This window comes from Barbatula barbatula (assembly GCF_947034865.1).
Source record: "Barbatula barbatula genome assembly, chromosome: 15".
In the NCBI taxonomy this organism is placed as follows: Eukaryota; Metazoa; Chordata; class Actinopteri; order Cypriniformes; family Nemacheilidae; genus Barbatula; species Barbatula barbatula.
The window spans coordinates 20,835,337-20,856,179 of NC_136778.1; the positions used below are offsets into that span (position 1 = coordinate 20,835,337).

At 40.8% G+C, this 20,843-nt stretch overlaps 1 protein-coding gene across 6 annotated transcripts in view; it reads right to left on the reverse strand.

The window, feature by feature from the left end:
• Positions 1–20,843, reverse strand: part of arid1b (AT-rich interactive domain 1B) — a 73,392-nt gene that overhangs the window by 14,553 nt on the left and 37,996 nt on the right. For 4 of the 6 annotated variants that reach the window (XM_079475261.1, XM_079475264.1, XM_079475260.1 and 1 more), the window contains exons 5-9: positions 9,136–9,379; positions 5,461–5,544; positions 4,478–4,648; positions 1,354–1,696; positions 101–232 (exon numbers count right to left, since the gene is read on the reverse strand). In XM_079475261.1, coding sequence (XP_079331387.1) covers positions 101–232; positions 1,354–1,696; positions 4,478–4,648; positions 5,461–5,544; positions 9,136–9,379 — 974 coding nt within the window. The remainder of the gene's footprint in view (positions 1–100; positions 233–1,353; positions 1,697–4,477; positions 4,649–5,460; positions 5,545–9,135; positions 9,380–20,843) is intronic. The other 2 variants (XM_079475263.1, XM_079475262.1) reach the window with 1 other exon arrangement.

The window sequence follows — 20,843 nt, forward strand, 5'->3', positions numbered from 1 at the left end:
CTCAGTGTGAAAGTGGGCTTTGTTTCTAGCATACACGAGCAGAACTAAGCAGAGTAAAGCCGTCCAGCCTTTCACAGCAGGCCGCAGAGCTTCAACCTACCCATACAGCTCAGAGTGCCGCTGGCCTTGGCCCTGCCCAGAACTGTAGTGGGGGTTAGGGGTGGGGAACGAAGCCGTCTGCCCCCCAGGCCCACACAGGCCGGGGTACACGGGGGATCTGGCAAAGGGAGGCCTGAAGCAGGGGAAGAGCACAACAGTCTATATGGTGCTTACTAACTTTTCATTAGAATTGACACCCCAAAGGATATCTCGCCCTGTCCCAAATACTGACCGCCTCACTTTGGTAAAGTAATGCTGACGGCTAGCGGGCCACCAGTGCGGGCTCAGCAAAAAAAATGAGAGTAAGCATTCTTTCAAATCATAAAATGACAAATGGGACACACTACATCAAGTGCACTCTTTAGAACAGGGCCTGTCTATTATACGGGTTGTCGTTTACTTTCTAAAACAAAAATGTTTTATCTTACTAAAATGTACTCCATAATAAAAAATGGATGGATGAATTTTATAGAGCTTATTAGAATATAGTTGTTATATTAACAATATAACTACGACTGGCACATATGTTTACTCGTGACCAAAATAATTCATCGTTAATTTAGCATTTTCTCGACCAATCACAATGTTGGTGGATGAATGGGTCCAAAACCCCCACCTATTTATATGTGAATAAAGAAAACGGAACCGATATATTGTGACACCCCTAAGGATGACATTTATTGAATAAATTGTAATTTGAGTCTTCCATGCACTTTACGTAAGAAGTGCTATTTGTATTTCACAACATCTGTTTACTGTATGTAGAGCATTTCAAATCAGCCCTGTAAAAGCAATAATTTTATTTTTAGCCAAAGCCCATGAATGGGCATCTGCCCTACAGCTATGTAGAACAGACCATCTTTGTAAAACCCACCGATATGAATTTCTTCATTTCTTCAAGAACTATTCATTGCTTCAAGTGTAGTGCAGCTATAAAATGAGAGTTTGTCATTTTGATGGTTGCCAAATTGTCATTCTTCAAAATATCTTCATTTATGTTCTGCAGAATAAGAAAGTCATTCAGATATGAAATGCCAAAGGGCGAGTAAATAAAAGTGAATTTTTAATTGTTGGGTGAACTATCCCTTCATATAATTTGCGTAGATATCTTTTATGTTTTTAATATCTTTTAATCCATGTAAATATGGGTCAACTGTAAACCACTTATAATTGAGACTACACAAAACATCTGGGCCTGTTGAAGCAGGAAGGCACATGGGAACTTACAGAAACATAATTAAAGCTGTAATTTACCTGGCTTGGCCCGAGGGTGCCGGGTTCTGCTGGGCAGGTGCGGGGCCGATCTCATGTGGTTTGCGGCTGACGTTGGGTGGAGGCGGACCCATCCCTGGGCCAGCAGACTGAGGCATGTTAGGAGAGGTTGGAGCCACGTTGCTGGATCCGGCTGGGTACGGTCGGCCTCCGCTTGAGTGCCCCGGTCCTCGAGCTGTGGTCATGGACCCACAGGGTTGACCGGGACCCTGCCCGTGCATTGGACTGCTGGCATTCATACCGAGACTGTTTCCCATGCCTGGGCCGGGGCCACTGTTGTTGGCACCAGGTGTCCCTCCATAGTTAGGAGGCCGTGGGAAGTTTCCTGGAAATAAGACAGGAATGTCAGTATCAACACAGTGAAAGTAACTTACTCATTATGTGTTAGTTTTTTATCTCACCGGAATTCGACATTTAACAAATTAATGCAGATATACATACAATGTATACAACAAGACAAACTAATCTGACTAGAAAACTGGCTGAAAAAACATTTATTTTCAGAATGATGAGCATTCTATATACTATAACATTAAGATGCACAGATTCAAAATGTCTGCACCGATACGATAACCGAATATTCATAGTGATATCTGCCAATACCGATACAGATTCTGAATATTAAATGACTATTTCTTATCTTTCTGAATCCTATTAATTCATATAATCACTATTAATATTGAACAACAAACTGGTGATGTTTCTTAATATTTGATATATACAGAGCACACATTCAGCCAATAATTGAAATTGCTTTTATGAACTGATACCGATCATGGGCCGATATATCGGTGCATCTCTAATCAAATATATTGTTTTTACTCAATATATTTATTCCTCTCCTTTAAATCAATCCAATATCCAGATCTTTGTGTGGGGCAGCACACAGTTTTCTCCCTCAGAAAGCCTTACTTAATGAAGTGTCTCCTCATGACACGTTTTAAGAGCATCTGAGGACATTCAGCCTGACACCCTTACTGGGCGATGGACGTCTCCGGGGATGAACCATCATGCTCACCACCACGTAGAATTTTAGTCTAACGCGCTGATGTGCATAACAGGCATAAATTTAATAGTGCCCAAGTTGCTGGTTGGCAGGAGGACTTTGCCAGGCATCGTTTCAGTCACAATTAGAACTGGGATTTCCAGTCTTGACGCCGTCCAAACGCAGAGATCTCTGGCTCATTCAGATTTCATGAGTTCCCTGCGGAAATCAAAGCGTCTTGGCATGTTTTCCACTTTCCCGGTATAAAAAAAGAACCTGATTTTGGAATACAGTTTTTCTCTGAGAAGGAAGGAGGGGTAGAGCTGGCTTTTTTGCGCCCGTTTTGTAGCTACAGCGAATGGAGACCCTTAACAAGCTCCTTCACGGTGGGGAGAACGAGCGCTGTAGCCTGCCAGGATGTAGACGTGGACCTGGAGCAATGCCAATTACACAGAGATGCTGTACCGCTGTCAGACGCTCTGGAGTGACTTTCCTCCAACCCTGTTAATCCCAACATTCCCTCGGGTGAGGAAAGTGGGAAAGGTGCCATGAATCTGAAGTATACAGGTGGCTGCTCCGCTGACGACGCCTGAAGCGATGCACAGAGGATGGGGGTGTGAGACACAATAACACAAAGTGAAGGCTTCTGCGAGCTAAAAAGATGCGCGTACCTCACCTTGTTCCAATGACCCTGTGTTTCTGTAAACCTGCTACATAAAACAGCTGTGCTTTTCTGACAAAACAGCACTCATCTTCAACCGTCAAGGGATAGTTCACCCAAAAATAAAATTCATTTATTCCTCTGTCATGTCATTTAAAATCTGTGTTTGACTCTTACTTTACATATTTTTATTTTATTGTTTTTTGTGAGTACCGGCGAGGGTTAAAAAATGTCAGTGATTTTCGTATTCAGCATGTTAAAAACTAAAACTGTAAAAATTTGAACAAAACACGATTTATATGGTTGAAGGAACTGCAGACCGCTGTGTAGGACTGACCAATCAGAATCGAGTATTTTAAATATGTAGTAGGTAGAAATAAGTTGAAAATGTTAGCGTAGTTTATTTCAGGAATCGGCTACATTGAAGCTGATTGGTCCATGATCATTCTGAGGTGAGGTGTTGCGTCCACTTATATTGTTAGCATGCAACTTTTGGGCTTGTAATGTTTCCTCATTTGTTTGTGGCTTTAGACAAAATATCCAATAATTATCCAATGAGCCTGTGTACCGCATCAGTGTTGGATCGATGCTTTAGCTCCGCACCGGCCCGTTCCAATGCTGTTGTCTTGAGCCAGCTGTCAGTCAAGTGAGTGAATACAAGGCAACGGGGACTATTAATCAGCCAGAGCGGAGGCCACAACATTATAAAAGCACGCTTAGCAGCCATTCATTTATTTCACCAGCACGCCATAACATTTATGATGAATTACTGCCGCGGCCGGTTAATGGGCTCTTTTCACACGCACACACACAGCGGAAAAAAATGAGATGCTTCTAAGAAAAGTGAACTAAAAAAAAATCATGCCGTTCCAAACAAATGTTTTTTTCTGTAGTGGAACAAAAATGCAAGATGTTTTCGTTCCACTAAATAATATGCAAAGCCGGCAACTATAAGCATTCAAGTAAATTGCTTCTGTTGTAATTAATTTTAACACTGAAAGCGATTTTGCGACGTGACCATATTTATTTGATAGACTCTTAGTTATATTTTGATGTGCACCACAGCCACTTTGTTTTATAAGCTCATGCCAATTATATGCTAACCATTGCAGAGACGGGTTTTGTCCCAAAGCCATTAAAGGTCTATTTTACAGCCTCTATTCACATAGTGTAAATGGGCAAGAATCAAGATGAAAGAAGCCCACAAATCTTCATATAGACCACTTTGCAAAATGTAAACACTGTTCCTGAAGCACTTCCGGATTCGCCTTTTTAATCTTACATATATAATAAAGAATATTCTTTTTACATCTTGTTCAGTTATACATTTTCTGTTGGTTGTATTTTGTACATGTGCATAGTGTTAAAAAACTGAAACAGGAAGTTCTTCTGATTAGCGTTGCTGAAGTGGTCTATAATTGGTCTCGAGGCAGAAAAGCTACCGATAAAAGTGAAGGTACCTGAAGGGCCATACTGGCTGCTCTGGGGACCATATGAAGGGCCCATCTGATAGGAGCCCACACTGTGATGCATAGGGCCCGTAGGACAGGAGTGTGGGGACATCGAGGGTCCAGGCTGCTGGGATCCGTACTGAGGACCAGGTGTGTTGCGCTGCATGTTAGGTGCAAATCCTAAAGCACAAAACAGCAGGAACAAGAGATACATCTGTGATATAGTGTCACACAGCCAAACCTTTGGAAAAACGCATAAGGTCTGGGGCCGGATTCACCAAACTGTTCTGAAGATAAGTTATAGGAAGTTGGTAAGAATGTACAATTGCTGAAAGTGCATTTCTTGAACATTTCCGTTGAAGTTCTTTAATCTGTTATTCAATGAATTTAAATTGTGTAACAAGCACCTTGCGACTTCCATTCTCAAGTTAGCTAGCATTATAACACTTATTTGTGTATTACAAATACATCATAATATTTGTGACCCTCTCCAATGTTATGTTGCTTTGACCCAAAATAAATGTTTTCTGAAAATGAAGGCTAAATATCGGTAAAGTTATATCAATATTAAATTCATCATTGGCAAGTACACAGTCAAAATGGCTTCTCACACGATATGAGTCACATTTAAAACAACCAAATACATTTATAAATCCCCTTAGCTTTTAAGATTTATATTCATAGATATCCAGTTAAATGTCCTTTAGAAACTTGAAGCCACTATCGTGACAACACAAGCACTAATAATAACTAATAATGTTTTTGTAGGTTATGCTCACAGCTTCAAACCATCAACATCCCGCATCGCTCTACACTCAGCGTCAAATGGCAGCGTCAGCACAGCTCATGAAAACAAAAGTTCTGCAGCGTCATGTGGCAGTCATCCATGAAAGGAAAACGAATCCATAACATTCATTAATATACGAGCCCAGTCAAACATGACTCATCTAAAGTGACTCTGGCCAGTGTGGGACTATGGGAAATGGGCTCACCTCTGTCTTGAGACATGGGCGACTGACTGTGGCTGGAGCCTACATCTGGAACATTCCCTGGGGTCTGAGGGGCCATCTGTGTACCTAAAAAACAAACATGTTTGTGTAAACCAGAGCTCCGCGAGTACACACGATTATGATTACAGCTGGCACGATAACATCCCTGATAGCGCACATACATCTTGGGGACGTCTATTTAAAGCCTGCATCTGCAAGACCTATTTTTTTATTGTTTGCTCGTCTGCAATACGTATCTTGGACGTCTCCTGTCAGATGTCATATAGACATTTGGAAGATGTCTGTAAGATGTTTATGATTTAGAATGTATGAAAACAGCTTTTGCTACGACGGTTATCAGATGCATTTACACAACAGATGTTTTTCAGATCTTTATCAGACATCTTACAGACATATCTGTGCAATCTAGGAGATCATGAAGTGTAAATCATCTATCTCTGCAATAAAAATGCCTTGTCGCAGTAAGCTTCCTGACCAATAAGACGTGCTCGTTGTGTACGTAAATGCAACAGCCAATCAGAGGCCAGGGCCAACAAGTCCTCACTTAAAAAACTAAATCTCAGCGGAAATTTTGTTTCGTTACCATAGATGTCGCGCTGCTAGCAGTGCAACACCCATTATCCGCCGAGCAGCACAGAAAATCAGAACATTACAATTATAATCAAGCATACATACACACACGGTATAGAAGAGATTTATTGTGCAGTTCAGACAGCTTTGTTGATTATAATGGGCGCTTTGCATAAAACTGCGCAGACGATCGGTGGGCTCCTTCAAAACTGTGGGGCTCAGACGGTCACCTCAAATTACGTAAACTTGCAGCGAGCGACAGCTTTGTTGATTATAATGGGAGAGATCTAGTATTGTTTCACTGTGTAATTTATTCAGATTGGGCTTTATTCCGTTTCAGAACCGCTTTTCATGCTGCTATAAGAGTGCAATGTGCAGACGACCGCCTGATATAGTCTGGAATAAAAACAGCAATTAAGTATTTTAGGAACAGTTTTTAACTTGGATATGTAGTCTACATTAAATAATATAACAGTCTGTTGACGGAAGTCAAGCCACTCGGCAGCCATGTTTGTAACACCTCCGGGCAGTCCTACCTAGCTCAATGGGGGATTTATACCCGCTGACCGTACTACATAGTCTAAATATCATTTAATTACTTTATTTTATGAAACCTTGCTACGCATATGGAATAACTGTTTTGTAAAAGCAATAAGCCCTGCGAAGCAGTGGGTTTAGGCACTCCGTTTCGCGTCCTACCACAATGCCCTTAGCTGTTATAAAATGCACTGTAACCCACTGTTTCTTGGGGCTTATTGCTTTAATATAGCACCTAAAGTGGTTTCCCTATGATTATAAGCCAAGAGCCACTTTTAGAGTGTTTTTTATAGGTCGCTTCAGCTGCCTCGCATACACACTGGTTGGCATGAGCCTCTGTGTGAAGTCCCACCCCTGAGAATAGTCAGGCTTTCCTAATTGGCCCTTTTTACTAGAACGTGGTACTTCCTTCGCTAAAGTGGACATACAGTCCCATGACTGAAAGCCCATAGATATTAGAATTTTGAAGGTCCCAAAAAATAAGATAAAAAGTTTTGTCTATCAAGATAATCTTTACAAATGAACACAACATTTGTTACTTTTAAAGCCTAAATACAATTGCCAGAAGTAAAAACCTAACATGATATGTTATAAACAATAATACAAAGGTCGCTCGATATCCAAGGTAGTGGACGCTTTTAGCAACTTGTTGGCAACTTGTTAAAACACAATAAAGCTTATTAAAAATCACGAGCGGTTTATAATTGGTGTATTTTATGTCAAAGGTTAAAAATATTTTGAGTTTTTTTTTATCACAGAACGTATTTTAGGCCTTCCACCAAAAACCATTCAAAAAAATCCATAGACTTTGGGGAGATGGATCCGGAAGTGCTAAAATGCTAACTCCATTCTGGGGTTTTCATAAAAAAAACACCATCTCTGCATCATGTCTATATAACTATATTTCTCGTACACACAACCACGAAAGCAGTTAGGGGTCTCATCCCAGAGCTACTTTTCAGGATAAATGTCAGACAAATTAGCCCAGAGGGCAGAATATCTAACCGCAAGTCTCATGGGAGGTGTTTAAGGCAAATTTCCTCTCTCCCAAGAGCAACTTGTGTGTGTACGTGTGCAGGATATTCACTGTCTGGTAATGGCACCAAGATCATATGTCAGGGTCAGTCCTGCATGTGGCTAATGGCTGTCAGTTCTCCCAGTAGGCATGAGGCAGTTTTATGTGCAGCAGGGTAAACGCTCTCCTGTGGACCTTGTTAGTGACATCCAGAACGGAAGGGAAAAACACCAGCTTCGGCTACACAAAACCCTCTGCTGCCTGGCTATCAAAGACGCCCGGCTAACAATGCAGCTCACAGCAGGACAGTAATTGTGTCAAAGAGACTCCAAACTGCTAACAGACTTTCAAAACTATTTTAATGACTGGGTGACTTTTTCAGAGTCAGCTTGAATTTTGTCGCTGACCCACTGCTGCCTGGAGCTCAAACGCAGGATCTTTCTTCCCTCCAGCATATACAGAACATTTGAATGTGGAAAATTCTACAAGTACTGTATGTTCCTAGATGGCCTATTCCAGGACAATAGATTAAAAGTAGAAATCTATAATATGTTAGAATATATTTAAAATATAACTATATAAATTAGTGCTGTCAAAACGATTAATCGCAATGAATAATTCCAAAATAAATGTTTGTTTATGTAATATAGGAGTGTGTGTGGCGTGTATATTTATACGTCTCCTGTACATAAATACACAAACAAATGTATATATATATATTTAAGAAATATGTGTACATGTATACATAATATAAATTATTTATATGTATGCATATATATATATATATGTGTGTGTGAGTGTGTATGTATATGTATATATTATGGCTGTCAACGTTAACGCGTTATTAATATATTTTTTATTATATAAAGACATTTAAACTACTTGAAATGGTTGTATTAACATGTCCAGTATAGATTGACAGCTTCTGGCTGTGGAACACGGCTCAGCACAACGCGACAGCGGCCCCGGTCTGGTGTACACATGGGCTAAAGGCTGCGTCAGAATCAGTCAGATAGCGCACCAGAATTAATTTATCTTCCGTGCTTATGCCAGAAAGCACATTTTGTCTAGTATTTTCTTGAACGAGTTAAATAAAGTCTAGGAAGCGCATTAGACTTGCAGTTAATCGCACGAAAAGGATATGATTAATCCTGATTCTTTTAATCTATTGACATATGAATATATGTATCCAAATATTTTTTATTACACATATGTGTGTGCCTTAACTGCATACATACATATCATATACACAACACACACACACAAACACACACAACCATACAATATATAAACAAAAACATTTATTTTGGAATCAATTAATTGCGATTAATCAATTTGATAGTACTAATATAAATGGAAAGTAAAATTATCCAAAATCAATATGTCTGAAACGGAAAATGTCATCTGAGTTTATACAGAATGCAAATTCTCGACTCTTGAATGATAACAAAAAAGTAATCGTAAAAGGTTACATTTCATTTGTATCACAGGAAAATCCCAAAATGTTTACACAGAAACTCAGGTCAGTTTCTTACCTGGCCCGCTGGCAGGTGATATGGGCCCAGAACGTGATTGGCTGGAACCAACCGGTGAACCGACCGGTGAGGGCGAAGGCCCGCTGCGCATGCTGGGGACTCTAGGAGAGGCGTGGGGCGAAAAAGGTGACTGGGCGGGGTTACTTTGCTCGCCCTGGCTACTAGTGGATCCCGAAGCACTGACGGTCGAACTGAGACCGGCCTCTGTTCCTGTGGGGAGGTCATCGATAGAGCCAGACAGATCCTGAAAAATAAACAGGAGACGAGATTGACAAGGCTGAGACTTGGGAACGTCAAGAGAGCCAACCGGAACACAGCAATATAAATAGTACAGAAGTGGGTCTTTAAAAAGCATTAACTAGTATTTGAAAGATTTGACTGCACGTCGCAAGGAACAGCACGGCTCACATTATTTCCTAAATGCGATAACAGCTTCTGGCTCGGATTTCAGAAAAGGAACTTTGGTTTATGTGGTTGTTTTATGAGCTCCAGGCAAGCCGGCGGTTGTCGGGTCTCAACGAGCACTAATGTTTAATCCCTGTGGTAGCAAAATGCAAACGGGGGGAAAATGGAATGCACAACATCAACGGCACCAGCAATCTTCTGGTACTACAGAGTGCCGAGCCAAAATACGAAAATAATATGACTGATTTCTTTTGCCATCTAGCACAACGATCTCAAGAGTGCTGAAAGACTATGGAACAAAACTTTCCTACAAGTCCTCAAACTCCACGGCACATCTGCCCGAGCTCAGGCAGAGCGCTTCATGGTCTTAAATGAATTATCGTGATGGAAACCTAGTTGGTCTTTGGAAGGGGCTAACTTCAAGTTGCAGACTTAATCACGATGACCTAGTTGTGGATGAAGAGGAACATATGTTGGGCTTTACGCAATTCCGCATGTTGACCTCTATGACAGAGCGTCGTGAAGGAAAAGTCTCCACAGGAAAGTCTCTGCGTTTCCAGTTATGCTAGACAGCTTGTTAATGGTATTGTGCACGTTTTTTCCACATAACCCGAAAGAGGGTTGGCGTAATGTTATCATGTTGCATATAGATGGCATAAAAACATCATATTTGGTTATTCCAGTTACTTAGATACATAACTGGACTAAGCAAAAAGAGACAGTGTAATAGAATGGGAAATAATTTGGTTTTCATTTATTATGTTGAAATTATGAATCTGGTTGCTGTACTGGATTGGTGGCAAAAAATTCTGCTGTTGTAAAGCAATACACTTTATATTTTTCTTTTTAGGGTTATATCTTAAAAATCTTCAATTTATGTTGAACGGACAGTCAAAAAAAAAGGCACTAGAGCTCAGGCAATTTGAAATATCCTTATAGTTAGGCCCCATCTTTTAACGTTTATATCTCATTCATACCAGCAAAAGCTTCAAAAACACCCACCCGTACACGTCAATCCACTTCAACCTTGCAGAAATTAGCCTCGACTTCAGCTTGCTTGATTTATGCCCATAATTAGAAATATTCGTTAAGTCTCTGGCTTCTTTAATTGATGAACGTAATTATTCAGGCTCATTGGTCACTCAAGCTTCCTCTCCTTCCAGAGGAGTGAAGACAGAAACCCAAGAAAAATAAATGAATGCAGCGTCTCTCTCCTCTTCTGATTGGTGGGACTGAGTAATGCGGCCCACCCAATGCTCATCCTTCATCATTCCACATGACAGCCCTGTACGAGCCAATTAAAACACAGAGGAATTATGGGAGTTTAAATGGGGAGCCAGGCGTGGCCATACTTCATAACAACTCGGCAGTCTTTAAGAGCTCGGACCACGTTCAACACCTGGATTATGTCCTTTGTCGAAGCTGAATTTCAAGACGAACCATAGTAACAAGAAAAATGGCGATAAACCCATAAAAACATACACACACATGCATATATTTAATCAAAACATAAAAGTTAATAAACATGTTTATATTTAAAAGTATTGGTAAATATAAATAAATATATGCGTAAACGTTTCCTGAATATGCATATGTTCATAAATACAAAATTAATACGCACACCACAGAGACATGTAAACACAAACTTTTATTCTGAATCCCATTAATCGAGATTTATCATTTGACAGCCCTAATAAAAATCAATACATGATATTCTATAAAATATACATCCAGAATTTACAGATTGGACAAAGTGACTCACCAACAGCATTGTTCTTATTTTGTGGGATAGTGTTTATAATGATAATTATATAAAACTCTATCCAACCACAGATCTACATTAGAAAAGAGCTTGTTTTATTATAGTCGACGGCTAAATCTGGAGGACCGATTCATTAAGGAATAAAATAAGAATCTTCTGCCTCACAATGCGAGAATGGCAAACAAACCGATGCCATTTGGGCCAGCCAATCACACGAAGGAACGACAGATAGGTACATAACCGCAAGGGTGAGGGGTGTAAAGCAATACGAGTACACGTGACACGCACACAATCCCCTGATGGAGGAATTCTCTTCCACTGTTTGTGATGCCTGACAATCTGAAGAGAGAGTGACATATTGGGTTTGACTTGAGCACTCCCCAGACGCCGGGAGCGTGCCGGAGCCAGGAGTGCAGGTGGATTAGGCAACCGCAGCTGAGACATGGGGAAATGACATGCTTCTGACAGGAGAAGGCAACCATAATAAGTCTTCATACTAAAAACCACTGTGGCACAGCCGGGGCTTTTCATGCGTCTGGTAAAAAAGGTCTTTATTTCACACAACTGGTGAGCAGGTAGATGCAGTTATTGGGAATATATGGAAAATGAATGAAGTGACACTAAGACTTCAACCACAAAGATTGGGGAAATAACAAGGCCAGACAAAACGTCATGCTTCATTTTATTTCTTCTGAGCCCGAAACCGATTTCAACTCCCATATTTATTACATCATTTTAAAACTATGAAGGAGACCCATAGGAAAGTACAGACGATCAGATCATTACAGCTTTACTGCAAGATTTTGTGTGTGTGTAGATGGAAAAATGAATGACACCTCCCCCTTTAAAGACACAAAGATAAAACGAAAAGGGACAGAGAACAAAAGATTACTTTACACACACAATGTGTTAATGAGAAACGCTGTGCATGCGCGCGTGTGTATAACAGAAGTGTATGAGGAAGAGGATGTCAGGTCTTTCTTCCGTCACCTCATCACATCTCGTCTTGTCAGTGGTAGCATCAAAGAGCCGTCTGTTCGAGCGTGCAAAATTTCTACCACTGGCACACGTACACACATCACCGAGTGCAGCTCTCATTCACAGCCCATTAAACAGTGAAGTGTGACAGTGGCTTTCTGTTGTGGCTGATGTCAGTTCTTCAGCTGACAGCAGTGATAGCAGTCGTCTATGGAGGATCAGACTCGCTCAGCAGGTGCCCTGTCAAAGCCATCCCAGCCATCATTTCTCACCCAGAACGTCGCACGCAGGCCTTCAACCAAGAAACCCAAGCTCTGTGGTAAAAGATAGGGCCTTTCAATGAGCTCACCGTTATTTATACTCTAAGGATGAGTTACTGAATCAACAAGTCTGAATTTGTCAATACTGATAAGACCAATGAATCTCATTCAGTAGGTCAATGGCAAAAAAAGTTTATGCTATGGTCATGTCTTTTAAAGAAAAAGATTCTGATATAATTTCTTTCTTTTATTTCTATAGCACTTGAACTCACATAAAACAATGAGCATTACAGAAAGCATTTTAATGCTAGTATAGGTAGAGATCAATGGTGCTCCGATTGATCGGTCGCAGATTATCATCGGCTGATAATCACTTTAAATAGCTTGATCGGCGAGAGCCAAATGACACAAAACGTCTAGACCGTTGGTATGTTCAACTTCTGCGCTACGCTAAAAATGCAGATAGTGACCAACCCATAACCCAAAATATACGCCGTGTGTATGAACCGAACTCAACATCTTTGTTCATGACGTATGTAAACGCCCATCAGAGATGTTTTTCATCTGTATGTGAGATGCTAGAAAACGGCAGTGACAGAAGTCTTTGCTTTCGCAGATTTGACACGGGGGCCAACGTTAACTGCTCTCAGGAGCCCTTCGCTAAAGTGACAGTGTTGCCAGATCTTCATAGAAAAAAATCTGCAAACATTGACAATCCCAAAATAAACCTTAAAAATACATATAAATTATATTTTATAAGACCCAAAAATCTCTTAATTCCGCAACTGACCATTTTCTACACCTAATGTGTTTATAATCTAAGACCAAACAACAAACATAAAAGTGCTTGAAAATATATGAACATGGCAACACTGCGAAAGAGCGCTCTCCAACAAAATGGGTACTTTAGTTTAATCGATGCACAAAAGCAAATCTTAGCTGAAAAATAACAATTACCAAACGGTTTATATTCTTATAGCTGTGAGACGCCAGAACATTGCTATGGCTACTAGCGTGTCAATAATCACAAATGCAGACACTTGGAACTATCAAGAGCATTCACTCCCACATTTAAATGGGGTTGCCACTCTCGAAAGTTGGCAATTTGTACGTGTCGGTTGTTTTTCATAATTATTAAACACATTTTATACTCTAAGCTGTTCCTATGGCTGCTATGATATAGGTCCTTTGATCGGTCATCGGTGATCGTATCAACAGATTCTGGTTCTAATGATCGGTTATTGGCCACCAAAATCACCAAATGCACCGATGCTAAATTTCTCCACCGATACCCGATTATTCAGAGTCATATCTGCCGATAGAGATTTTAAAGATTAAATCAATAGTTCATCACTTTCTGAATATTATTATTTAAATCTAGACTATTAATATTGATCGTGGCATTTTCCTCCCGACCATTGACTGTTTTTAAACAATCGACGATAACCGATTACACAGTGTGTAAACAAAGAAAGTCTGTTTTAAACTACATTCCTGCACAAAACATATTTTCATCACTTAATATAATTGAAGCTACGATATATTGCAAATAAACAATAACTGTACAAATTTTCAAAATAGATTTTGAAGATTCTGGAGACTGGTGTGGTTTTTAGAGGCAATTTACATCGTATCGGCTCTCTGATCAGAAAAACAGTCTCTGATGAACCCCCCCCTTCACACTTGGAGGTGACATTGAGGCAGCTGGAGGTGTCGTCTGGTGTCTGATAACGATTGCTGGGAGTCTAGTGAGGGGAGACAGTGCTGATGAACTACATCAGGGGTGAACATCAACCATTCTTCAGTCAAATCAGAAATTTTCAAAATGTGGTTTACCTTGATGATGTATCTTGACCATTGATTGACAAGTTCAAATCCTGGATAAAAACATAATTTCCTCAGATATATTAATGTCATAAAATATCATCTTTTGTGCTATGCAGAAAAAGGAAAGTCATAAAGGTTTGAAATGACAAGAGGGCTAGAAAATGAACACAGAATGTTCAAGCCTCTCCTTAAGAGACCAATCTCTAGCGGGTCCAGATAAATACACCGGTCCCACACTACAGTAAACAAAGAACGAGTCCCGCTGCCAGGTCAAGATGTTGGCCCACCATACCTCCAGATGGTCTATCAGGCCACTACAAAAGCTCCGTTAATAAAAGCGTTTAGAAAATAAAATGCTTTGTTCTGGCGATAGAGGGTACATGTTATCTTATCCCGTAGCAACACAAAAGTAAACGGATGGAAGACTAAACAGACAAAGGCGGCGAGCACACTTCACCTCAAGTGCCTTGCAAATTCAAGATCGGCTGCACTGAGAATTTCCCACTACGAGCTTAAAAGAGGGGGAATGAGGGACTAACATTCAAGAGCTTCCCCTCTGTGACCCTCGAATCCGATCTTTGTTAAAAGCAGACACTAATCTTTGATTCCCTGTCAAAAAGCCAAGAGGTCCACAGTGTAAAGCTACAGTACGACTAAGCTCCAACACGTCAGCGGCCGAACGACCTTCTTGTCAAGGTCTCGACACATGATCCACTGGGCTTCGAGCAAGAAAGTGCTTAGGGTTTGGAGTTTAAGGGACCGTACGAGGAACGATGGCCCTTCACGGTCAGATTTATATCTCCCCAGACAATCTGAAAGAAGGTCAAAGCTGAAGCACTCTTCGCATCGCCACTTTAACTTCAATGGTGTTCGCTTTGACAGAGTGCCATCAATCTATCCGTCTGCAGCGGATCACAAATCCCTTCAGACATCATCAATTAACAAAACAGCACTGTTTGAAGCCTACAACCCAAATTAAAAAAAGAATTGGATCCACTGAACCAATTAGTGTTCTTAATATGGGCGACGAGAATGCCCGAAGGTGCGAAACAGCTCCGACATGTTCTTTCCGTATTGACAAGCCGGGGATAGGCTCGCTATTTATTTGGAAAGACGCAAGAGAAGGTATAAAAGGACAGATTAAAGATTTGGGCTATATGTAAAAGAGCTTTCTTCGTTTCCCATGCAAGCAGTGACTAATGCATGCGTCTGCAGAGCGAGTCAGATGCGGCAGACAGCGCCAAGACTGCGCTTGATTTGATGAGCTGTTGATGAGAGCGTCCTGGATCCCTGCAGAGGCTTCGGAGAGAAAACGAGAGCAAGACGCACACACACGGGCGCTCTAGGCCTCGATCCATCCTTCACTTCCTCCCTGTAGAGCAGCTCCAGCCAATCGCGTGAAGGACTCCCATCCCCCCACGCGTCCCCTGCCAACGGCTCGGCCAATCGCGCGTCTCTCTCGTCTGCTTCATCAGCACGGCCCCGGTGCCGCTTTCCCCTCCCTCATTTTCCATCTCCTACGTGCTCGTTCTAATTATGGAGAACAAGTCACGGCGCTCAGAGAGAGGGAGTGGAATCAAAGGAGCACGGCAAGATGGAGTGGAATGGAACGTCGGAATGGTGGGGGAGAAGGGCGCACTGACAGGATACAGATCAGCCTGCAGGGCTCGGGGATAAACAACGCTTCTTTCAAGTTCACAGTAAATTAGAGCGCTGCGGAACGGCGGCGAGAGCGAGTCGGCCGTGTCTGTTTCGGTGCAACTGAGCTCTTGTGGGAGAGACACCATCCTCCCCCTTCCAGCTAAAGTGTGATGAGAGGATGGGACGGGCAGAAATAGAGCAAAAATGAGTGAACGAGAGACAGCGGGAGGAAAACGAGAGGGGGGAAACAAGTGAAGACAAAGAAATAGCTGCTAGTTTTATATTTTATAATTATAAAACCCATCAGAGATCAGGGAAGCGGCGTAAGTGCCTGTGAATCCTCCCTTCAAAAATCTAGTTAGCTGCCTCCTAAAGAATTTAATGTAGCATCACATTTTGTCAAGAAGGCTCGGTAAAAAAGCTAGTTTAAGCTAGTTTGCTGATCCTACCTGGCCTTTAGTTTGGTTTCAAATTGTTTGATGGTGTTGGAGGTCTAGAAAAACCAGTTTGGCCAGGCAAAATCAGGCTGGTTTAATGCTGGGCACACACATTTGTAAACCATTTGTCCCCTGTGCATGACATACAAAGTTGCTGCTTATGTAGAGCTTTTCAAATCGGCCACTTATGAGGTTACATTTCAATTATGATTCTGGGTTAAAAGGTAGACAGCAAGCCAGCTCGGTCTGTTTTGGAACAACTATTCCTCTCCTTTTTAATTCGAACCCAGACTTGCCGTGCCCTGTCTGCCTCTTATGAATGGTGTTGAATATTCAGCTCCTGAAGGCCGCGCTGAGCTCTCATCTTCCTCCCCAGCTTTTCCTCATTAACTGCTCTAAATCCTACCTCGCTCTCACATAAACATTGACCGGCTAGACTGAGTGTAATTCAAAAACTCAGGACCAAAAGGAAAAAGGCCACGATGAAGGAAAAGAGTGATTCAAGAACATGCAAACATATCATCAACCTGGAATTTGATGCCTTTCTGGATTTGAATCGAGCATTAAGGTTGAAGGCTCGATTTGCGTTAACTGTAGGACTTTAATGGTATGTAAGTCAAGACCTTTTGTGGAAATACATAAGAATCCCTCAAGCATTATATTTTTATGGAACAACGCTGTTAAACACCTGCTTTGAGAAGCATGCATACTTAAGCTTCTAAAACACAAACAAGCATATTTCGTGCTACAGCTGGACAACAGCATGACAACTGGCTGATGAAAACAGCTGGACAACCGAATCCACAAACACCCACAATCATTAAAAATACCAAACACCGTTATTAAATAACCGCATTTGCCCCAGGTTTACATGGTTAGAGACTGTCTGTCACGGTGAATCAATTACACAAAGGCACAACCACAAACACAACAGGTCAATAAGAACAAAAAAACATATCTTTCTGATGTTCTGACAGCTTTCCTGTAGCTCAGTGGTATTTTGCTAAACAAAATGTATAGAATAATGCAATGCAAGTCGCTTTAGATAAAAGCATCTGCCGAATGCATAAATGTAAATGATGGGACACGGGTTCACATCTTAAACATCTCATGATAGCAGCTGTTCTTGTATCCCACAGATTTCCTGTTGTAATGTTGTAGGTCAAGTGACGTGTGAGACCCGACAGCTTTTAGCATGGCTACCTTTAGACTAATATGGGATATATCTGAATGTACGTACAATTGTATCTTTTGCGAAAGAGCTGACAAATGATGCATTGCATCCAGAATAATAGTTTGTGTTTACATAAGATATGTCTGTGTAATGTGCAAATTCATTTAGCATTTATAAACACATTCACGCATAAATTTAAGAAAAATTTAAGATATATACAGTTACTGTACTGCAACTGTTTGTTCACGAAACGAAAAGTATTTTCGTTAATATGAATTTTGATATAATTTTGCGTTTATATGTCCATTTCAGAGTAAGAACGTGTGAAAGAGAAAGCAGTTTAGTATTTTGTGCTTTGACTCCGTGAGCATGTGCATATCTCAAACAACCCCCTGCATTGATACACGTTTGGCTTTCATCAGTAACGACTCATCACTAACGATAGGTTTTAACGTGATGTATAACGTTAACATTTTGCATGCTTTGCAGTATTGGTAGAGAGCTTTAAACATTAGTATAGTGCTTGAACTTTAAACACATGTTTCCTGCATTAGCTTCACATGCATACATTTCGTTAACTTATGTCCCTTGGCTGGGGAAATTCTTGTAATCTGAAGGCGGCAAAACATATTTATTTCAGTTGCAAGATTAAGCGCTTCACTCATTTGCTCTGTTGGTCCTTCCGCTTCATCATAGCATGCGCCTCTTGAGCTACATCTTTGGGGGCTGGGGAACTGATAGATAAGTGAGTGCATGAAGGATGGGAGACGGAAATGAGTGACTGAATGCGCAATATAAAATGTCTGCGTATTACATTTATTGCACGCAAAATTATGTATTGATCAGTTCGGCAGTCGCACTGATGCAGTTCTCACTGACAGTTCAAATAAATGCGACCATTTGGTCGCAGTCTAGAGCGCTGACAAACTTTTGGATTTGATTAATTGCAATTATTCTTTGACATCGCTATTTTGTGATCAATATCACAAGTTACTCACTAATTTAATGTCAGGGTCATTACATTTTCCCACACAAAACTACAAGAAATTGCAATGACATTCACTTGTATTAAACACGGACATCATATAAACGTCAGCCATTAACAAAACGAATAATCACGACACAAAGCAAAAAATAAATAATTAATGGAAATAAAAAAACATTACATTAAATAAGTTGTCTATATTAATAAAACGAGTAAGTACAGCACACACTGTGCAAAAAACAAATAAATAAGAAATGAATAAGAAAGGGAATACGAAATGAAACTTTTATGTTAAATAAATAAATAAGAAACGAATAAGTGTGAGCCACAGCTTCCATCTCTTTTATAATGTGTGGGTGGGTGCTGCAGATTTTAAAGAGCATTTGATTGGACAGGAAGGCAAGTACAGACTGATATCAAAACTGTTGCAGACGGACTTTAAGTTTTGTAAGCTTTAATCTTCTACATACAAATGTTTGTGTCATTGTTTTGAAACACAGCAGATAATCTTAAAGCTAACATACACTTAAATCTAGAGATGCACCAATATATCGACCAATAATAGGTATCTGCCGATAAAAATTTGCGTCATGGGAGGGGCTTCTGGCAGGCGGATCCAGTCTTGTTGCGAAATGGCTGACATGAATTTTGTTGAGCAGGTAGCTGACCATTATGTTTTATGGAAGGCTGAAGATAGACGTAGACTCGTTCGGCGCCGTGTCTGGGTCCATCAGATCGTTCAGTGGCGCAGTCCTTCATTGTTGTTTCAGATTTCTGCCTTCGCTCGCTATGTCATAATCATGTCACTACTACAGCAGGCGCCTGATTGATTAACGTGGCGCTAATTTTCGCCAAAATTCAGATTTTTAAACTCGCTCAATTCGCGCCGCCTCATTCGCGTGAAACGCACCGCAAGTAGGTCTATCGCATCTTTGCATTGACTTAACATGTAAATCACTCTCTCTTAACGCTTCATTCGCGCTTTCAAAATCAATGATGACGACCCACGCATGGCAATCTGTATGCTTATGTCCTTGGTTTTGCCCTTTGGAGGTTATTGGACACTGTAAATTTTGGCTTTGAAAAGTTTTGATAAGCACAAAAAATGTATTTATTTATTCATAATATGAGTTGAAGTTGTTAAAAATAAAGATGCTGATATGTTCATTGTGTTGTTCTTAGAAAATTGCCACAAACAAAAAAAAACTGGCATTGGTGTCGGTATCGGCGAGTACCAGGGAAAAAGTATCGTACTCGATCCTTAAAATATCGGTATCGGTACATCCCTAGCCTATTATTTTTAATCTTCACAATCTGTATCGGCAGATATCGCTCCCAATTATCAGTATCTGTTGCATCAGTGCCTATATCTACTAGAATCTACAATACCTTTCCATCTCATGGGGACTTTAATAATGGAGACGACATGCAGTCCACCTGCTGTGATGCAAAAAAAGAGGCCACCTGTTCACGTGTTAACCCACAATTCTACGAGCTAAAGAAAAGGAGCAGCTACCATCCCTAAAAGCTTTCCTAAAAACCTTCTTCCACCAATAAAAAGCCCCCCAAAAACAGAATAATTGACTAGGAGAGACCAAAGTGCAGCCAATTACATCTGCAAGGTCCAGCGCATGTTTATTTGATTCATCTCTTAAAGAAGTGCTTGATTAAATAAATAGAGGCCAGGAAAAGCATTTCAAATTCTCTTTAATGGGAGATGATGAAAAGGCTCCAGGCGAAGCGCAAAAACCCAGCGCGAGAGAAACGCGGGCCATCAATCTCGCTCGGGCTCGTACACGCCGCACATCTTAATGTTTTCCCCAACCACACCGCATTGATGTTTTGAACGCAGGCAAAGACAAGGACTTTGAAAGAATCAGGTAAAAAGGGGATAAACTGTACAGCGATTCCCACAAGCCGGTGATACCCAAGGCACGGAGAGAAGTTTTAAAAAATGGAGCAGAACACCAAAGCAATATTTGTTCAGAGAGAAATATGACACAGAGGGAAGACATGAATAAAATGTGTGTGCGTATACACATTCGGGCTACGCTGCCTAGATGAACCCATTTACGATAACAGCAACACAAATGCTGCCAGAGTAACAGCGTTTTACCCTTCACAGAGGTGAGCGCTGAGCAAACCGCAGGTGACAGTAGCTTTGATACGCAGATAAACAACACAGAGGCTTTTCTTTCTCAAACACGCCAGCTGTCAGTTGAGTTCTTATATGCTTATT